We start from the raw sequence: 21,009 nt of genomic DNA on the forward strand, positions 1-21,009 counted from the left end.
AGACCGCGGGAAGGGGACGGGCGCTGACCTGCCGAGAGACTCAAGAGAAAGGTGGCTGGAGGAGACCGCGGCGGGGAAGGAACAGGTGGGGAGTGAACGACGGCCGTTCAGTCAAGCACAGATGACTTTCTTGCCGGTTCCACCACCGTCAGAGCCAGAAAGGGACCCCGGGCCCGCAGAACCAGCTTGGCAGTGGGCAGGGAGACCGCAGCTCTTCAAGGGCTGCTCTGAAATGCGTTCGGGAATCACGTGGCTTCTCCCCAAGGCCTGTCCTATCCCGGATGACAAAAGCTCCCAGGACTAAGAACAAGGCCTTGGAGGGATTGCTGCAGGTGGCAGGGAGAAGGGTGGTGGGTGGTGGGTGTTGGCGGAGGGAGGGAGGGTGTTCTTTCTTCACTTTGAGACGCAGCAGGGACAATCAAAAGACTGCTGGACCTACAAAGGCTCTCGGGCACATTCTGTAATCCCCAGGGTTTACAGAACTAAGTATCCCAGAGGAGACAGTTAAAGAGCAGAACAAGCAACTGGTTGTGAGAAGGGTGGGTCAGTTTTTCACCTTCTAGGCTCCACAGGTAAAGCCTTCAACTCATTCGAGCTTCTACAGAAGTTCAGGCCCTTTTCAGGACAGAGTGTTCCTAGCCTGAGAAGGAAACCCCAGAGCATATCAAGTGGTTTGGGGTAAAATGGGAAGAGTTGGGTCCATTCTAGGTCTTTCCTGGCTACCACACAGTTGGGAGAAACTCTAGAGCTTTCTGGATTTAGGAATTACCTCCTGAAAACCACATGGAATGTAGGCATAGCTGGCAGTTGGCTGGAAGTGGTTCAACAGTCCTCCCTGCCACCAGGCCAGTTGGAGACAGACCCCATGGGCAGTAAGGGTTGGACAACAGTGGAAACATGGAAAGCAGTTAGAAATCCAGGTGAGAGACAAAGGTAGTTTGGACTTACAGGGAGCAGTGAAGATACTGAGAAGTGTCGCATTTGGAATATGTTTTGTGGGAAGTGCATAAAAAGCTTGCTGATTGATTAGATGTAGTGAATGTGGGAAAAAGAGGAATCAGAAACAACTTCTAGATTTGGGCCTGACCAATAAACTGATTCCATTGACTGGGACCAGGTGCGAAAGAGCAAGCTGGTGTAACGGGAGAGAGGAGTAGCAAAAAGCAAAAGTTTTGTATTGGACATACTAAGATTCCTATTTGACATTTGAGTATAACAGTTGAAAAAACAATGGAGGGGGCGCCTGGGTGGCACAGTCCTTAAGCGTCTGCCTTCGGCTCAGGGTGTGATCCTGGCGTTCTGGGATCGAGCCCCACATCAGGCTCCTCTGCTAGGGGCTTTCTTCTTCCTCTCCCACTCCCCCTGCTTGCTTTCCCTCTCTCGCTGGCTGTCTCTCTCTGTCAAATAAATAAAATCTTAAAAAAAAAAAAAGAAAGAAAAAACAATGGAATATGAGTGGAGCTCAGAGAACAATGAAGTAGAGATAAAAATTTGAGAATATCATATATATGATATATATATATATATATATCATATATATATATATATGGCATTAGAGCCATGGGATTACAAGAGACAATGTAAGCAGTAAGTACAGATAGAAAACAGAAAAGGGTCTAAGGCTGAACCCTGGGATGTACCCAATCTTAAAGGACGTGTAGAAGAATTGGCAGCAAATGATATTGACAAGGAATAGCCAATGAAATAGAAAACAGAGAAGAAGAAAGGTCTCAAGAAAGAGTGATAAACTATGTCAAATTCTTCTGAGAAGACTATTGGATTTGGAGTGGGATTGCATTAAATATGTAGATTTTGGGAGTGAGGGTGAAGGAGAGATACTGACATCATTATAATATTGACTTTCCCAATTCATGAACATGGTATAACTCTCCATTTATTTATATTTTTGTTAATGTCTCTCAACAGTGTTATGGTTTTCTCCCTAGAAGTCTTGTTCATCTTTTCGTTAGATTATTCCTAGGTTTTTCATTTTTGTAAGTTATTGTAAATGGTATTGTTAAGATCTTAAGAAGTGATTATTACCAATCTCATAGTTAGGATAATATAAAAACTGAAAGACTAAGAGAACTGTCTATTAAGCTTGGAAATGGAAAGCAGGATGTTAAAAAAAAAATTCTAGTAAATTGAAAATCTGGGCTTCCATAAAGTCTTGAAGTTAAAGACTTCCTTGTTAATGCACACTGGCCTCAAACGAGAGCCAATAAAATTGTTTGCCGTCCTTTATTCCTTATTTCTTGGTTTGTTTCTAATTGTAGGGTCCAAATCCCTAAAGGGTTAGAAGCTTATCTTTCTGCCTTCCCCATTTCATCTCCATATCACACTAAGTACATGTTAGTCCTTACCTCCTCCACTTAAGAATAAATTGTGAAGAGGAAGCATGTGTTAAAGGGAAAGTTTCTCAAACATGATAAGTGAGTTAATGGAGAGAGAAACTCTCTAAGAAACACTAGAAATAATTGGTTTACACATTCTGGAGAAATAAATTCCCCAAATATGGTTCTCTCTGAGAAGATAACTAAGATAACTAAGAAACCATGGCATGATCTCCAGTGAATCAGCTCTGGAGTCCGGCTGTGACTTTGAACACCATTTCTTCTGAAAGGGCAGAAAAAAGCCTAAAGAGAAGAAATAGGCATTTGCAACAGGTTTGTAAGTACCATATTTATTTTAGAAAATAATCACTTCCTAACTTGAATTCAGTCACATCTTGAAATTTCACAGGCTTTGGGTACAACACACTAGAATTCAAGTCTTAACCATGCACTTAACAGCTCCTCGAAGTGTGGTTTCTTATCCCAATTATCTTTCATTTCCACTTTGAAATCTATATTGTAGCCCATAATATCTAACTTCTATGGATTTGTTTTATTTACCAAAAACTCTTTTATTTGCTTTGCAGGGCTTATTTCACTCAATTTTTTTTTTAAAGACTTATTTATTTATTTTAGAGAGAGAGGGCCGGAGGGAGAGGCAGAGGGAGAGAGAGTCTTAAGCAGACTGTGCAGAGCATAGAGCCCGATGCAGGGCTTGATCTCACAACCCTGAGATCACGACTTGAACTGAAACCAAGAGTTGAATGCTTAACCAACCACACCACCCAGCCACCTCTATTTCACTTAAACTTCACAGTAACTGTTGCTGTCTTGGCCTCATAGTATTTACATGTGGCTTTTAATCTTTTTTCCATTATGTTGATCAATTTATTTAAGTATCTTCTCTTCCCTCAATGTCTGGTGAAACTCTCTGGACCTGGTGCTGTTTTTAAGGGTAGGTCTTTGCCTGTATTTTCAGTTTCTCCTACAGCTATTTTTATTTAGTCATTCTACCTTTCTTAGGGCAACTTTGATCACTTGTATTACAAATTAAATATTTTGTCTACATTTGCAAATATATGTATCAAAATACACATACCACTTAAAATATCTTCTATATTTAATGTTGCCGATATAGTAGTGTACTTTTTTCTCTTTCAATATTAACCCTTTAATTTTCTTTCAAAGCACCAGATTTTGGCCTTATGGGTTAATTCTATTTTGGGGGAGTGAGGAAGTATGATCTACTCATTTCTGCTTCTATCCTAATTTATTCCTCTACTTTCCCTCCTGTTTTGGTGTCCCTTTATTAGCTTTTCTGTTAAAAGCTTACTTCATTATTTTTAATAGTTCTCATTCTCTCATAAACACATTTTAAAGCTATGAATTTTCTTCTGACCTCTTCATGTAAGTTTTAATATATCTTGCTCTCTTTATTATTATTGTATACTAAAAAGTATATAGTTTTTATTTTTATGTCCTCTTTAGTCCATGTGCTTTTTCCTAGCAGTATAGATCAAGGAGAATATTTTTCGTTATGTCCTTGCATTATGATTAGTGAATGGGTCTCATATGGTTTCAACTTTTTCAACACTTGTTGAGTTTTCATTTGTTATCTTAAACGTGGTCAGTTTTTATCAGTATTTACATGAATTCAAAATGTATGTTTTCCACTTTGGATACCAGATGATGTGGGTATAAGTATAGTTATGACTAATTTTGTTAACCATGGTCTTCAAATCCTCTGTCGCCTCAACAAGTTTTAGTCAACTTGATCTGCCAGTTCCTGAGACGCTGCTTTTCCCCACTATAAATTATTTGCGTATACTAATCCAGAAAGCTTGACCTATTATGCCCCTTTCCCATCTCAACACATCCCACAACCATAATACCATGAAACACACCTCCCTTAGACAATGAAAAGGTTTCTTAGGTTTTTTCTCTAGGCCGAGGATTGAAATTCGAGTTTTACCTTGGTTAACTCTCCTGCGAATCCTAAAATGTGTCCTCTACACATACTTGCTATTTCTAAAAAAAATAAAATAAAATCACTCAAGAATAATTTCTATTACCCAGTCCCTTGATAATGTAAAAGAAAAAGAACAACAACAAAACTCTGAACGATTCAACAATTCAAACACGTTATCTCATTTAATCTTTGTAACAAACCTATAAGATAGGTTCTATTATTTTTCTCATTTTACAGAGGAAGAAATGGAGAGTCAGAGAAGTGAAGACACTTTCCCAAGGTCGTATAGCTCTTAGGGGGGAAACTGGGACTCACCGCTAAGACTCATCACCACACTGTCTTTTCAGCCAGTATCTTTTTTTTTTTTTTTAAGTAAGTTCCGTGCCCAGCATGACCCCAAGGTCAAGACCTGAGCTAAGACCAAGAGTTGGTTGCTCAACTGACTGAGACACCCAGGTGCCCCTCAGCCAGTATCTTTTGACTTTTAATCAGTTTGCTGTAAGGGGTCTGTGGCCAGAACCAGGGGTGGACTGTGACTAATAAGAAATATGTATTTGGTCTCTGTCCCTGGTTCCTGATACAGAGCTCCTAAATCTCTTGGTTTCCTGGGTAATGGGAAGTGTCTTTTGTTCTAAAGAGTTGGCTTTTGGTGGGCTCCTAGGAAGCTTCAGGATGGAGGTTGGTCACCAGAAAGGCCCAAGCTATTATTACAAGCTTGGAACTTTTAGCCGCCCCCTCCTCCCGCATCCTCCAGGGAGAAGAAGGGGTGGAGATGGAGCCAATAATCCATCATGTCTACTTGATAAAGTCTCCATAAAAATCCCTAAACTATGGGGTTCAGAAAGCTTCCGGGTTGGCGCACACCACAACTCCACAGGGACAGAAGTGCCTTCCCCTGGGACCCTTGTGGACCTTGCCCTGTGTACATCTTTGTCTGGAACCTTTCCTGTATCCATGACAATAACTGGGAAACATGTTTCCCAGAGTTCTATGAGCCATTGTAACAAATGATCAAACCTGAAGAGGGGATGGTGGGACCCCCTGATTTGCAGCCAAGACTGACAGAAGTGTGGGTAACATGGAGACCCACTACTGTGAGTAGTGTCTGGAGTGGGGGGGCAGTCTTATGGGGCTGAGCCCTTAATCTGTGGTAGCTGGTCCAAATCCGGGTAGTTAGTGTCGTAATTGCTTGGTGTGGAGAACCCGCACACTTGGTGGCCAGAAGTACTGAGAGTAGTAGAGGAAAAAAAAGTTTTCTTTTACCCTCTTACTGCTTCTGAATTAGTATAGGTTAGTATAAATATCCAACGACTTACACTGTGAAGCTTCTAAACTGATTTGCGGACCATGGTTGTTGCAACCTCACCTAGACCTTCACTGTATATTGTGCTGTTCCCCATTCAGAGGGCGACGGATTTTGAATCAATCCTTTTTTGTTAAATCCAAGTCTTCGAGCTCTGCCATCCCTTTCAACTACTATTCCCTCATCCATCCATTCATCCCAGAAATATTTACTGAGCACCTACCACATTCCAGATACAGTTCTAGATGATGGGGATAAAAAAATAAAAAGTACCTGCTTTTATAGGACTTACTCTGGGAAGGTAAGAAGAGAGTCAGACAATGGGTCAGAGTACAGCCTAAATTATTGTAACAAATCTTTAAAAAAACAGTGGCTTAAAGAAGATACAAATCTCTTTATCTCTCATTTCATAGTCCAGGGCTAGGAGGGCACTTCAGCCATCCTTATCACAAGATTTCTGTTTCTGGGTCCAAGGTGGTTGCCACAGTTTCTGCCATCACTTCTACAATTGAGCCAGAGGAAAGAGAAAAAAGGCAAGGGAAGCACATACCTTTTCCTTTTTAGGGCACAAACTAGAAATAATATATATCACTTCCATTCATATTTCATTGTCCCAGAATTTTGTCTTATGAACAAACCTAGATACAAAAGAAGCTGGTAAATTAGCTTCTAAACCAAGAAGCCAAGCATCCAGAAAGCATAGAGTTACAGTAAGCAGGTAAGAATAGTTTTTATGGGTAGCAGGCTCTGATTCAGTAATAAATAAATAAACACATTAGTATCAGATGGTACATGGAGGAAAATTAAGAAAGATAGGGGAATAAAAAGTATCATGAAGTTGGGGGAGGAGGAAGTGGGCTGCTCAAGGAAGTCCTCAAGGATAAGATGTTAAGGTATCCTTTGAGCAGAAACCTAAAAGACATGAGAAGCCAGTCATGTAAGTATCTGGGGAAGAGCCTTTCCAGAAGAGGAAATAGCAAGTAGAAAGGCCCTGAGATAGTAAGGCCTTGGCGTATTCAGGAAGAACGAGAGACAAGTGTGACGAAGTGGAGCAAGCAGAAGGGAGAGTGGGAAGACAGGAGGTGTACGCCCGCCAGCATAAGGATGCGGCCTTCACGCTGAAGCCATGGTTGGCAGAGGTGGTGGTGGGGGGGGTGTTCATATGGGGAGAAGAGGGATTACCGATGTGGGACGAACAGGATCTGACTCATGTTTCCAGAAGTTTACTCCAGCTCTTTTGTGGAAAATAGAGAGGGTAGATGGCAGAAGCAAGGAGACCAGGGGTGTCTGGATGGCTTAGTTGTTAGGTGTCTGCCTTCGGCTCTGGGCCTGATCCCAGGGTCCTGGGATCGAGCCCCATGTCGGGCTCCCTGCTCGGTGGGGACCCTGCTTCTCCATCTCCCCCTCCCCCTACTTGTGTTCCCTCTCTCACTGGCTCTCTCTCTCTCTCTCTGTCAAATAAATAAATAAAGTCTTTAAAAAAAAAAAAAAAAGCAAGGAGACCAGTCCAAAAGCTGTTGCTTTTAGGGATGTGTTGGTGGCTTAGGGCGGGGCGGGGGGGGCAGCAGTGGAGCTGTCCAGGTGTGTTTGGAGACTTGACACATTTTGAGTCAACGGCATTTTCTGATAAATCATAGGTGGCTAAGAAAAGGCTTATTTTTCACTCACCCTATCATAGTCACCTCCCCAGAGAAAATTAATCTCACAGGGAACAAGAAAATCGAATTTCTCTCAAGCTAGGACTATGGTGAGCAAAGTTTCCACAGGTTTGAGATGCTGTGAGCCAAGAACGATGGGACTTGAATTGTTTTGTAGGCAGGAGGGGCAGCCAGAGCTTTTCAATATAATGACATAAAATCGTCTGTGAAAATAAAATTTTTAATGCAACGCCTGGGCAGCTCAGTCGGTTAAGCATCTGCCTTCGGCTCAGGTCATGATCCCAGGGTCCTGGAATCGAGTCCCTCATCGGGCTCCTTGCTCAATGGGGAGCCTGCTTCTCCCTCTTCCTGCCTCTCCCTCTGCTTGAGCACGTGCTCTCTCTCTGGCAAATAAATAAAATTGGATAAAACTAAAACTTTAAGAAAACTCCCAGAGGCCATTTGATATATTGGTTACAAGCAGTATTCCAGAGGAACCTCACGGACTTGGGAAGGAGGACACCTATATATCCCCATCACCCACATAGGACCTGGCACATATAAGTTCTCCTCATGGAATGTTCCTGAACCCTCCAGCCAGATGCAACCTATCATTCTCCTTAACTCATAACATTTCCTCCTTCCCCCCACTTTTGGGAATAACACATTTTGCCTTGAATTGTAATCATTTTTATACTCATGTAATCCCTTCTATTAGATGTATTTACATCTTTTTATCCATCTCATTGCTTTGCTAATATTATGTTTGTTATATTTATTTGATTACACATGAAAAGAAAACATGCCCTGGTTTTATATCTCAAAAGTTTGTTCATGTTGGCAGTATGGGATCTGGAATTTTTTTTTTTTTAAAGATTTTATTTATTTATTCGACAGAGATAGAGACAGCCAGCGAGAAAGGACACAAGCAGGGGGAGTGGGAGAGGAAGAAGCAGGCTCATAGTGGAGGAGCCTGATGTGGGGCTCGATCCCAGAACGCCGGGATCACGCCCTGAGCCGAAGGCAGACGCTTAACCGCTGTGCCACCCAGGCGCCCCTGGAATTTTTTTAAATCAAGTTTTCTATTTTTGCCAAATCATATGATAGCTCAGTTATAGTTAAAAAATGTAGAAAAAAAATCACTATCAAGTAATTCTCCAAAACAGTCTTGTTCCTTAAGACTGACATTCTTTCATAATGCCTACTTTATACCCCTCAAAGAGATCATATAACTTATTTCCCATCTGTTGTCCTGTGCTTGAATTATGGTCATCTGAATTTAAGTGGTTTGATTCTTAGCTCACTTTTAGGAAATGTACCCAGTTTTAAAATGAGGTATTTGTCTAAAAATTATGACAAGATTAAACTGTCATGTTTGTAGGTTGAGATACCGCAGTCCATTCCCCAGTCCTTGAAATAATGACTAACCAATCTTAATGACATTTAACCTGACCCAGACCAAGCCTATTTGCAGTGCTCACTGGATCTGATATTTAAAGCTCCCTATCTTCATAGCACAAACTTTTTTCTTCTTCTGGAATGCATCTGACCATTGTTTGCAACACTGGAAAAGCAGCATCTAAACTAGGCTAAAAAGTTCCAGTAGAATCCCATCGTTTTGGCCACATAGGTACTTGACTGCTTCCCTTCATCCAATGTACCTATGTGGCCAAAACGAAGTGCAGAACTCTTTCTGCCCCTCTTAGGAGTTTTTAATCTCCAACAGTTGTTTTAACTGGGTCAGTAATTATTATAAATGAGTGTTTCAGGTTAAAGGAGCAAGAAAATTTAGGAAAAAGTGAAGGTTTTCGGAGTACATGAACGTACCACCTTCAGACCAATTTTCTAGCATTCTCTGGTCTGGGCAATCAGTCAACAAACTTTCACTGAGATTTTTTTTTTTTTTAAGATTTTATTTGAGAGAGAGCACCAGAGGGGGGAGGGGCAAAATAGGAGGGAGGAGAGTGAGAGAATCTCAAGCAGACTCAGCAGCTGAGCTCGGAGCCCAACTCAGGGCTTGATTTCATGACCCTGATATCATGACATGAACTGAAGCCAAGAGACAGTCACTTAACCAACTGAGCCACCTAGATGCCCTGAGCTGCTATTTTATAATGGTCACCAGAACAGCCTTTGTGGAAGCTCCCAAGCAGTATTTTAAGAAAGTAAACCCTGTCTTCTATTAGAAGACAAAGAAGAACATGTAAAAACAATGAAAAAAAATTAAGGAAAAAGGCTACCCAGTTCACAATGCTACAGTTAATTGCAAATTCACTGGGCGAGGAACAAAGAAAGCCTTAAGAGTTAAAAGGAGAAAGGCTTCCTGTGATCTAGAATGGGATGGGAAGGCTTCACGGAGCAAGATTTGAACAACAGTTTCAAAGAACTGGCAGGTTGACAGGCTTTGAGTAGTTGCAAGAGCAACAGAAAGTACTACAGTTTAGAAGGACCGCCTAACAAAAGCACAAAGAAAGAGAAACTTAAGAGGCATTATAGGACAGTGGGTACTGCAGTTTGGTTCTGCTAGGGATCTGAGGAAAATAAGCAATTGAAGGGAACTTTCCGCCAGATGGCTGCAGGCCTTTGGTTTCAGGATAAGGTGTGGGGGCTTAATCCTTCAGGCATGAGTAATTAACGATAGCTTTTGATTAAGGTGAGCCAGTTGACAATGCTTTAACAACTTCCAAAGACCATAAGAAACAAGGGTCACTTGCTAGTCCTCAGGGAGAAGAGAACCTTCAGGATCCTAGGGGAGGAGACCAGATGGAGTCTCTGGCTTGACGGAGAAGACAGACACCCTGGCCTTTTCATTTACTAATTTTTCCAACTATAAAACGTGCTGTATAATGATTTCTTTTCTTTCACTGGGAAATTAAAATTCTCAGTGAGTCATTCCTCTCACCAGGGAAAATGACTCAGAAAAATCTTCATTTTCCAGTGAAAGAAATCATATACAGCCCATTTTATGTAACTTTAATTGGATGTAAATTTGGACTCTTACGGTATAAGTAAAATTCATCTTAAGCACAAACTTGACAAGCAAATTCCTTAACATTTATTAGGAAAGGCTTAATTTCAAGCCTTGACAAATGAACTGGAAACTAAGATTCTTCCTTTTACCTTAAGGGGACCTTTTATTTGGTAAAACATTCACCAGCCTCTGTCCGGCTCAGTCTTGAATTACACAAGTTTTGAACTAAGGGGTCTTTAGAAATTCATCCCATATGTTAACTGTGGCCATTTGCACATCACGCGCTCCAGACTTTTTAAATACACCTGAGAACACTAAAAACCACCTCCCCGGTCCTCACCTCCGTCCTGACTTTATTGGGAAGCTCCAGGAGAGGCACCTGGGAATGTGTTTAGCAAGCACCAAGGTGGTTCTTACAACCAGAAAACTTTGTTACAGAAGACAACTTCCTTGCCCTGGAGAATTTTCCTGTAAGCAATCACAGTAAATCTTCGTTCTGCTCAGCTTTCACCAAGAGCAATAACATTGACCAGGTAGTGGGGCAGGGGGAAGGTTTGACCCAAATGAGAATTAAATCCCGACGGAAAGGAAGTCTGGGCGCTGGGTCTACCAGCTGCCGCGCAAGGATTGAGGTTACAGACGAGATGAAGTCTTGGCTGTGGGGGCTCTCCTATGCATTTTGGGATGTTAATCAGCATCCCTGGCCTTTACCCACTAAATGCTAGTTAGCATCCTTTCCCAAGAGACAACGGTCTCCAGATATTACTAAATGTCCCAAGGGGTGGGGGGCAAAGTCTCTACCTGGCTGAAGGATGGGGCTAGGTCGGCACTTACACGTAGGTCAACAGACTAAAGCATATGGCTTTATTGCGCGTTGTTCGTGACAGACGCCTAGAAACTTTTTTTTTTTTTTTTTACGAAGGTTAAGACAGTGGGGAGTGGGGAACGGAGGGATTTCCATTTGTATGCTAAGGAAAACAAATCCAGCTCACTTATTAGAAAAAACAAACGGTGTTGACATTTATGGGCGGAGAAATTTAGTACAGAATCCCCTACCAAAAAAAAACAAAACAAAGAGCCGAAAACTTTAAAACTATAGCAAACCTGCTTGCTCAGTTACCTGTATCTAACTTCCCATCGCGGACTCAGTAGATCTAGGTAGAGACCATTTTGAGGGCTAGGTTTTTTGTTACCAGCAAGAGTCATGCCACTAGGTGACACCACCACACTGTAGGAGGGTCGACTTTAACAGCCCCCTGGCAAGCTTTATCACCCAAAGGTTTTCGAGACACGGGCCCACCACACCTAACCAAAAGCCAAGTCTTCCAGCAAGTGTTTACAGCTGCTTTCTATGACAAATTAAGTGGCTCTGAAAAGAGCCGTTGGGGTAAAATAGCTGTTCTATTGCGTCCTTCACGCGCCCTTACTTCGAGCTGGTGTACTTGGTGACCGCCTTGGTGCCCTCGGACACGGCGTGCTTGGCCAGCTCGCCGGGCAGCAGCAGGCGCACGGCCGTCTGGATCTCCCGGGACGTGATGGTCGAGCGTTTGTTGTAATGCGCCAGGCGGGAGGCCTCGCCGGCGATGCGCTCGAAGATGTCGTTGACGAAGGAGTTCATGATGCCCATGGCCTTGGACGAGATGCCGGTGTCCGGATGAACCTGCTTCAACACCTTATACACGTAGACGGAATAGCTCTCCTTGCGGCTGCGCTTGCGCTTCTTGCCGTCCTTCTTCTGCACTTTCGTAACCGCCTTCTTAGAGCCCTTTTTAGGTGCGGGAGCCGACTTTGCTGGATCAGGCATTTTTGCAAGAAGAAACGCCACACGCCAAAAACGATCCGAACTACTTCCAAGGCGCTTGGTTGTGCGCTACTTATAGAGCTTGTATGCAAATGAAGGCTCGCACAGGACTGCATTTCTATTGGTTAATTTCCAACAATGTCGTCATGGTGGGGGTGGAGTCCACATAAATAATAGCTCCGGCTCGCGCTTCCTTAATGGCTAGCAGAGTAAATGTCTTCTTAGCCAATCAAAATGTTCCATTTCAGGCTAACCAATAAATTATGTAGTTTCACCTGTTTGGGGTGTTTGGGGCTGGTTTTCCACATTTCAGTTGTAGTCTTGCGTAAGGAAGAGATCTGAAGAAACAGCTAAAGACAACTTTCTTATTTTTGCGCCGTTTTACTTCCCTACGCTTTGTGAAAGTTTGTTTTGCTTCTGGTTTTTAGAATACCTTAAACCCACATCTCAAAAAAAAAAAAAATCCGGTATTTCCCTCAAATTTGAGCCGCCTGTATTATGCAACGAGGAAGGTATTAGGTAATTGCCTGCACAACCCTTAGACACAAACCAGGAAGTCTTCAGTATTTAAACAGGGACGTACATCGGCTTAGTTCTAACTGTAAAAATCTAGTTGATAAACCCAGATTCCCATCCCAGGTATTATCACAAACCACATGACAGCTTTCCCACTTAATTTCTGTACCTAGATTTGTGCTAAGGTTCTGTGCTAACAGCTTGTAACGTTACAAATGACTGGTAGAGCAGCGTCCACCCTCTTGCAAATTTTTCCTCACAGTAGCAAGGTTGACGCTCTAGACTTTAGTTAACTCCGCCTATAAAAAGGTTTGGCAAGAACGACCTACAAACTGTTTCAGGTCTTCCCTCCAGCACGCCAGCCGACTAAAGGTCAGACCTGGATTCTATTATCTCACTACCCGACACGTGCGAGCTTCCCCTGATCCCTCCATCCAGTACAGCGATGCATGAGAACACACCCGCGCCAGGCGAAAAATTGTACAGCTGCTCTTCATGAAAACGTGGGTGGCTCTGAAAAGAGCCTTTAGATGGTCTACATAAAAACACCAGGCCTTAAGCCCGCTCCCCGCGGATGCGGCGAGCCAGCTGGATGTCCTTGGGCATGATGGTGACGCGCTTGGCGTGGATGGCGCACAGGTTCGTGTCCTCGAACAGCCCCACCAGGTAGGCCTCGCTCGCCTCCTGCAGCGCCATCACCGCCGAGCTCTGGAAGCGCAGGTCCGTCTTGAAGTCCTGCGCGATCTCGCGCACCAGCCGCTGGAACGGCAGCTTGCGGATCAGCAGCTCCGTGGACTTCTGGTAGCGCCGGATCTCGCGCAGGGCCACGGTGCCCGGCCGGTAGCGGTGCGGCTTCTTCACGCCGCCCGTGGCCGGCGCACTCTTGCGGGCCGCCTTGGTGGCCAGCTGCTTGCGCGGGGCCTTCCCACCGGTCGACTTGCGGGCGGTCTGCTTCGTACGAGCCATGACGTCTCACTGGCTTTATGACAGAAGTGCTAGGCAGTCTTATTTATAGACGTAGCCTTGTCTTGATTGGGCCAGGAGAGTGAGGAACCTTCAGAATGTGATCTCATTGGCTAGAATTCAATCCTATTTTCTCGGGTAGATTGTTATGCTAATCTTTCTCCCTTATTCGCTTTTCCGTACTTTTCTGTAATCTTAGCGATCACGGATGTTTTTCTTTTTAGACCTTTCCTTTAAATTGGTGTCATTTTTGTAAGAGCAATTTTTAAAGTGTTTTCGCAAGCTTGGGGTTTATATTTTAAACGGGTTCCTTCGGAAAAAAAGCCTGCCTTCCCACGAACTAGGTTTCAGCCTACGTTTCCAGTTAAGAGTTACTGTAACTCCGATCCCGTAGCTAACATTTATTTAGCGCTTGACACTGTGCTAAGAGCGTTAGTTGCATTACAGTACGACGGTGACTCAACAAAACAATACGTAGTTGAAGGAACCAAAAATTGAATTTACATTTACCCAACTTCGGAACTACGCCGAAGTCGTGTGCTCATCAGCACCAATTTGCAGGATAGAGCCTTCAGCCTTTCTTTAGCTTTTTCATCTTGGAATGCTGTTCCCTCCCCTCAATCCATCAATGGCCCATTAGGTCCTGTAGACGAAACGCTTCTGATAAAGGAATATAAGACCGGAAACGTTAATTTCTCCTTCACAATGGTGATTAGTTTCTAAATAGTCAACTTGCTTATCAGTCAGATTAAAAGCTATAAAAAAGTTTCAAAGCAAATAAATTATTCATTGATTGCCGAGTTGCTAACATATTTTCTTCAATAAAGTAGTTTCATCTAGAAGTTTCACGTAAAAGTTTCATTTTTTTCTATTCTCTATAGGGAAATCGAAGATCCTCTGCTTTTTAGTTATTTCATATGCTTTGAAGTATCGCTCAGAAAATTACATGTCATGGGGCGCCTGGGTGGCACAGCGGTTAAGCGTCTGCCTTCGGCTCAGGGCGTGATCCCGGCGTTCTGGGATTGAGCCCCACATCAGGCTCCTCTGCTATGAGCCTGCTTCTTCTTCTCCCACTCCCCCTGCTGTGTTCCCTCTCTCGCTGGCTGTCTATATCAAATAAATAAATAAAATCTTTAAAAAAAAAAAAAAAAGAAAATTACATGTCATAAAACAAGTCATGTAAGGTAGTAACGCTTGAAAGTGTGAATAGTTAATATAAAAATTTTAATCATATGCTCCTTCTATTGAAAAAGCTTTGCATCCAGACCTTATAAAACTCAAACCTGTGAACACAATCAAGCCCAACAAACTGAAAACTTAATCCGTGGTGTCAGTATGATCCTCTTCCTGCTGAAGGCAAAATAAAAGTTATTTTGAGGAGATTTCCTGAACACTAAACGAGCTAGAAACTTATCTTCATATCTTCAGGAGTTCCTGTGGGCAGCACAGTCTCCTGCTCTAGGGAGACCTAAGATGTCCTGCAAAAGTGCAACTGATGTGAACAACTGGTACGCCTTCCTGTGGTTGTTCTGTAATGATGGCTAACATATTCGTATTTAAAACGTATTTAAAAATTCTTCCACATACACTGTCCCATTTAATACCAACTCTGAAATAGATGTTACTTTCCTCATTTCACAGATAAAAAAAACAGAGTCTCAGAGAAATTATGGCTTGTCCCGGACAAGTAAGAAGGCCTGCATAAGATCCTAAAGCAGAAGAAAGAAATTATAATGGATTTCTAGTTTCATCAGGCTTGGGGCACATTTTAAAGCAGTGAAGCATTTTCCCATCATGCAATCAAATTCCTCAATGTTTCTCAAACTTCTCCACTGAACTATTATCATTGGAAGAGGAAACTACCACCGCGGGTCTGGATGGCAGCCCAAAGCCCCCACACAGGTGTCACATTTCTTTGAGGTGTTCTTTTTAAATATACGCGTTCTTGGCTGGCATTCATTTAGGTAAGAAGAAGATTCTCAAGCTGTTGTTGGGGAGGAAAAACTTACCTTACTCCTCAAGCTTTTTGGGCTGGTCTAAGAATTAAATTGACATGAACCTGACTAACAGGAGAAAATCATATAAGAATATGAGGTCCCCAGGCAGTCAGGCAATTGAAGTTTATATGCCATCCATAGCTAAGAAAGGGATCAGTTGGGGTCTGGGACTGCGAAGGGAAGGAAGACCATTACAAGAAGATAAAACGAGTGTTTGGTAAACAAATGTTTGCTGGGCCACTTATAAATAATGGGGTTTAGTAAAGAGTTTCAGCAAGCAGCCTCTGCTGGGTTCCTCGCTGTCTACCACACCTAGGTTGTACTGTGCAGTAAATATCTATGTGATAGTTCCCTTCCTCGAGCAGGTCCTCTGTCTGAATTCTTTCAAGCCGTTAGGAGGGAGGCCAAAAGAAAATCTTCTTTGAGTCTTCTTTTTCTTAAAAATAATCAGCCTGAAATAATCCATGTGCCAAAGAAACACCTTTTGGGGGAGCAAAATTTTGCTCCCCTGCAATGTATATTCATATAGAATCCAAGCCGTGGGATGTATTTTACCTCTATAATATAGAGAATAAGAAAATTCCAAGAGTCTTCTTCTGGCTAGCCTCAGAATAGAACAATTTGTTATTTACAGATGCCAAGGGCAGGCATGAAGATTATTTCCAGTTTAAAAAGCAACCAAAAACCCAGCAGACACAGGAAAAGCTCTTTACCTTCCCCACGACTACCTGAAAAGAACTGAGATGGAAGACCGGCTTCAGGAAGAGAGCTGTCACCGTGAATAACTACATCATACATTATGAACTAAGTCTGGTAGGCAGGGAGGAACCTAGCAAGGCCTGTTGGATCAAAGTCCTCTGTGTCCCATTGTTTCTGAGTGGCCCAGCACACGTGTGTTTACCAAACATTTACTTTTTTCATCTTCCTGTGAACTGCGTTCCTTCCCTTTGAAGTCCCAGGCCCTACTCCTTCTCCTTAGTTCATTTTACCTGTCTTTGGCATTTCCATGTCTGTGTGCATTCCTTGTACATACAAAATTAAATTTGATTTTCTCCTGTTAATCTGTCCCATGTCAATTTGATTCTTAGTCTAGGTAGAAGGACCTTGATGGGGGCAGGGAATTCTTGCTCCCCAGCACTTAGAAGTCACCTTTAATAACAGAATTCAGATCCATAATCATTTGATTTCACCCAGTCTCCACACTGGACAATAGAGTGACCCCGTGAGTGTCCTCAAGGCACTACTGTATCAGAAGTCAACTGATAATGCAGTAGAACCCCTGCTTGCTGCCACTGTGGGGAAAAGGGAGGATTTTCTCCTCCTAATATCTCTGAATTTCCTTCACCAGAAATAATAAGAATCTGTAGTTTCCAGATTGAGCCCTGAAGGTTCATTATTTAGTGCCAAGAGAGGAGGGGAAAGAGCATATGAAGCTTAACACTTGCCACGAGAAATAAGCAGGTAAAAGAAAAATATGTTATGTATGGGCATGTATTTGTAATATAAAAGTAATGGCCTCAATTATACGTTCCAGGAAGACAGTTTGTGTTCAGTCTTTGACTGCAGGCACCTCCAGGGCTTCAAGTACCCTCAAGATGAGACTGAATCTTTGGTTTGTGGGGTGGGCAGGCCATGTGCCTGCTTTCATCTTTTTTTTTTTTAATTTTTATTTTTAAATTTTAACTCCAGTGCAGTTTAACCTGCGGTGTTATATTCGTGTCAGGTGTATGGTACGGTGATTCGACGATTCCATACATTGCTCGGTGCTCATCAAGATGAGTGTACTCTTAACCCCCTGCACCTATTGCACTCTGCCCTCCCCCCTTTCTGGTAACCATCAGTTTGTCCTCTATAGTTAAGGGTCTGTTTTTGGTTTGTCTTGCTTTTTTTTTCCTTCTTCATTCGTTTGTTTCTCAAATTCCACATATGAGTGAAATGATTGCCTTTCATCTTAAGTGGCTGATAGCCCTGGACCAAATTCAGAAGCCATGGGCTTTTGAGCTTCTTTCCTTCACTCCATTCTGAGATAAAGTCATTCCCTCCACATCTTGCTCGTTGGTTAAGAACTTCTCCTTTCCCCCTTAGCACCACTTCTTGTCCTGTAAAATGAAGGGTGGCATAGGGGAGGAAAAAGTTTTCCAAGGTCCTCTTAGGGTCCCTGGCTGGGTCTGAAAATTAAACCAACAAAGACAGGGTAACAGTGGAAGAGCACACAAATTTACTTAATACAAGTTTTATGTGGCACGGGGACCTTCATAAGGAAATGACCCAAGGAAACAGTTCGACCTGAGTATGTTTATGCTGGCTATGAAGAACTGTGGGCGCTCCTGCAGAAATGCAGTAGGTTAAGGAGTCTGAGGTCGCTCTAATAAACCAGGGGAGGCAGCAAGGCCTGTTTGTTCGAGTTCCTCCATAGGTCCCTTTGTCTTTAGAGATAAAGATGCTCCTTTCGTCCTCATCTATCCCTCTAGTCATATAGAGAAGGCACAAGAGGGGTAGAGTGACCTTCGGGCTTATGTCCTTTTCTCAAGATTTCTTCAGCTGCAAATATTTAATATGCTAAGGTGCTATGTTGTGGGGTAGCGTGTTCCAAACCCCGTCAGTGGCAGAATATGCTACCCCTAAATTATGCCATTTGGCCCATGGATTATTTCAAGCTAAAGGCACTTGAAAAACAGCAGGTGCAAAAAGTGTTCTCTGACCTCTGTTTCTTTCCTAAAAACGGGAGACAAAACCCCCATATGGAAGATGTCGTCCCTATACCACGAGGAAAACAACATTCTTTTCACCCAGGATGGGGAGTTGAAGCCAAGAGAAATCTGCACAAAGAAACCTTTGTTAAACTAACCCTTATCTTCCTAGTTATTTTTCCACCATTAACTGCCCTAGCTAAAGCCCTTCCGTCTTGTGACATTTTCATGATTTACTACTCTGTCCAATGCTGTATATAAGCCGTCAAATCTAACTGCTTCTTTGGGTCTTCATTTCCTTATGAGGACTCCAAAGTCAAATAAAACACAGAGTAAATAAACTTCTATGCTTTTCTCCCCTTAATCCGTCTTGTGTCAATATAATTATCAGGCCCAGTCAAAAACTCTAAGTGGGTAGAGGTAAAATTTTGTCTCCTCTACAGCAGATCTCAGTTTGCAGGGGTTCAGAACATACCACCCCCAAATATGCCATTTGGTATATTAATTATTTTGAGCTGGAGTTACTTGAGAAACAACAGATGTAGGAGGGGCTCTCTGACCTCCCCTTTTCCACCTAAAAGCAGCTCAGAAATTTTTCCACGAGAAAAGTAAATTACTTGGTTTTTGTTGTTAAGTTCAGGCCACAGGACACTTACTATCTCTGGTTTATGGGGAAAATAGGACAGAATGCTCACATTTCACCTAACATACAGCCTGTCTGGGGAAAGAAAGAAAGAAAGAAAGAAAGAAAGAAAGAAAGAAAGAAAGAAAGAAAGAAAGAAGAGAAAAAAAAGAGAGAAAGAGAAAAAAAGAAAGAGGCTATTTTTTAAAGGTACCTTCCTTGTCAACATTCCTTTCATTTAATTTTTGTAATCAACATCATTGTGAATCCCAGGGAGCAAGTGATGCATGGTGGCACCATTCAATGAGCAGAGAACAAAGTTTATGGCTGGGGAAGAAGGAAGAGAATGAATTCCCTCAGCCGCTATTAGAGTCACACCTTGGAGCTTTGAAGTTTAAGCATTTTGACATTTTTTAGTTTAAAACTACTAAAGAATAACCCGGAGGATCTATAGGTCTGGAGCCTAGAAGTCTGGATAAAGATATAGTATTGGGACTCATTAGCATACAGAAGATAGAGCCACAGGAGAGAGGAAAAAAGGCATATAAGATTTAAGGTAATACACATCCCTCAGAAAAAAGATCATTCTTTCTGATGCAGAAACCACATCTTCTGGTGGATTGTCCTTACAGAGGGCCCTGGTACTGTAACAAACATGCTATCACTGAAGGACCCTAATAACTTCATCGGGGAGTTTCCGGTAATGATTTTCAAAATGGAGATTTCCCCTTGAGAAACCCAATTCAGCAAACTTTGCTGGCTCCACGTGGGGCGTCCATGGGGACACAATTTTGTCACTGATTTCTGGCTGAAAGCAGGGGTCGATTTTAGAAGATCTGTAGAAACGGAGAACGTCCTTGTCTTTTTTCTATATATATTGCTTCTTTTAGCAGAGCTTTGGATGACAGCGCGTTGGGTTCACTGACCTCCACGAGAAGGCCTGCAAATAGAGTGAAACCAATGTTCCTAAGATCTGCTTTCTCCTGGGTGAGGTGAAATTCCCTGCCCCATAACAACAAATCAGACTAGACTCAGAAATTACGGCCACGTCTCCCTCCCCGCGCTCCGCACACACCCCAGGCGCCGCTGCTCCGGACATGGCCTCCCGGGTCTGCCAAAGGCTCGGACCTGCCTTTGTTGCAGTTTTATGTAACGGTGCGTCGGAAGCCTGTGACGCTCTCGTCGGGAACAGACCCGGCGCTGGCGCCGTCCTTCCCGTCTCTCGACTCCATTTGCTCTTCCTTTCGCCTTCTCCTCCCAGAAAGACCTTTGTCAGCCTAAATCTTACGCCCTGCGAGAGTCCACAAATGAAGGGACACAAAGGCGAGTACAGTTGCGGGCCCCGGAAGCCCGGCAATTGGGACCTCGGTTCTCCGGGGACGACGGCCAACTGGTCGTTTCTCAAGAGTCCGTTAGAGGGAGCCGCGGGGAGGGAGGAGACAGGCAGAAGGGACCCGCCCCGAAGAAATGACGCAACGCCGAGCGGGGGCGGGGACAACTGGGGGCGGGCTTCCCGCCGCGCGCTTTCTGTTCTCAATCTGGTCCGGCGCTCTTGTATATTAGGGGGAAAGCTGCCCTCACCAACGCAGCGGTTTTGTCTTCAGTCTCATCTCAGTATGTCGGGAAGAGGAAAAGGCGGTAAGGGGTTAGGCAAGGGTGGTGCTAAGCGCCATCGTAAGGTCTTGAGAGATAACATCCAAGGCATTACTAAGCCGGCGATTCGGCGCCTTGCTCGGCGTGGAGGAGTCAAGCGCATCTCTGGCCTCATCTATGAAGAGACCCGGGGTGTGCTAAAGGTGTTCCTAGAGAACGTCATTCGGGACGCAGTCACCTACACCGAGCACGCCAAGCGCAAGACTGTCACTGCCATGGACGTGGTGTATGCCCTCAAGCGGCAGGGACGTACCCTGTATGGCTTCGGAGGCTAAGCTGCCGCTTCGGCTCAGCGTATACTTCATACCAACGGCCCTTTTTAGGGCCACTCATTTAGTCTTCAAAAGAGCTGGATGCTTGGGCTAGATCTTAGGGACCCTTGCTTTTGGGAGTTGGGCTGGAGTCTGGGTCACGTTTAGTGGGAGGTAATGGTCCCTGAATCGCTGGCCACCTGAATCCAAGTTGTTTACTAAACTGCCCTTTTTTTCGCTTCCGGTGTGATTCTTCCCCCACCCCCGTCTTAAGAGGCTACTGGTTACAGATCTAAGCAGTAT

At 43.4% G+C, this 21,009-nt stretch overlaps 3 protein-coding genes across 3 annotated transcripts; 1 reads left to right on the top strand and 2 right to left on the bottom strand.

The window, feature by feature from the left end:
- Nucleotides 1-10,274: 10,274 nt before the first annotated feature.
- Nucleotides 10,275-12,054, bottom strand: LOC105234948 (histone H2B type 2-F). The gene has a single exon (XM_034643203.1). The coding sequence runs from the start codon at nt 12,015-12,017 to the stop codon at nt 11,637-11,639; it is 381 nt and encodes a 126-aa protein (XP_034499094.1). The 5' UTR covers nt 12,018-12,054; the 3' UTR covers nt 10,275-11,636.
- Nucleotides 12,055-13,046: 992 nt separating this feature from the next.
- LOC100471070 (histone H3) lies at nt 13,047-13,520 on the bottom strand. Its single transcript, XM_019793752.2, has one exon. The coding sequence runs from the start codon at nt 13,494-13,496 to the stop codon at nt 13,086-13,088; it is 411 nt and encodes a 136-aa protein (XP_019649311.1). The 5' UTR covers nt 13,497-13,520; the 3' UTR covers nt 13,047-13,085.
- A 6,852-nt stretch (nt 13,521-20,372) lies between these two features.
- LOC100471319 (histone H4) lies at nt 20,373-20,787 on the top strand. The gene has a single exon (XM_011217917.3). The coding sequence runs from the start codon at nt 20,419-20,421 to the stop codon at nt 20,728-20,730; it is 312 nt and encodes a 103-aa protein (XP_011216219.1). The 5' UTR covers nt 20,373-20,418; the 3' UTR covers nt 20,731-20,787.
- Nucleotides 20,788-21,009: the final 222 nt, after the last annotated feature.

Source organism: Ailuropoda melanoleuca, chromosome 2, assembly GCF_002007445.2.
Source record: "Ailuropoda melanoleuca isolate Jingjing chromosome 2, ASM200744v2, whole genome shotgun sequence".
Lineage (NCBI taxonomy): Eukaryota > Metazoa > Chordata > Mammalia > Carnivora > Ursidae > Ailuropoda > Ailuropoda melanoleuca.

Coding starts and splice junctions, on each gene's coding strand:
- LOC100471070 (XM_019793752.2), bottom strand. CDS start 13,496: ATGGCTCGTACGAAGCAGACCGCCCGCAAGTCGACCGGTGGGAAGGCC.
- LOC105234948 (XM_034643203.1), bottom strand. CDS start 12,017: ATGCCTGATCCAGCAAAGTCGGCTCCCGCACCTAAAAAGGGCTCTAAG.
- LOC100471319 (XM_011217917.3), top strand. CDS start 20,419: ATGTCGGGAAGAGGAAAAGGCGGTAAGGGGTTAGGCAAGGGTGGTGCT.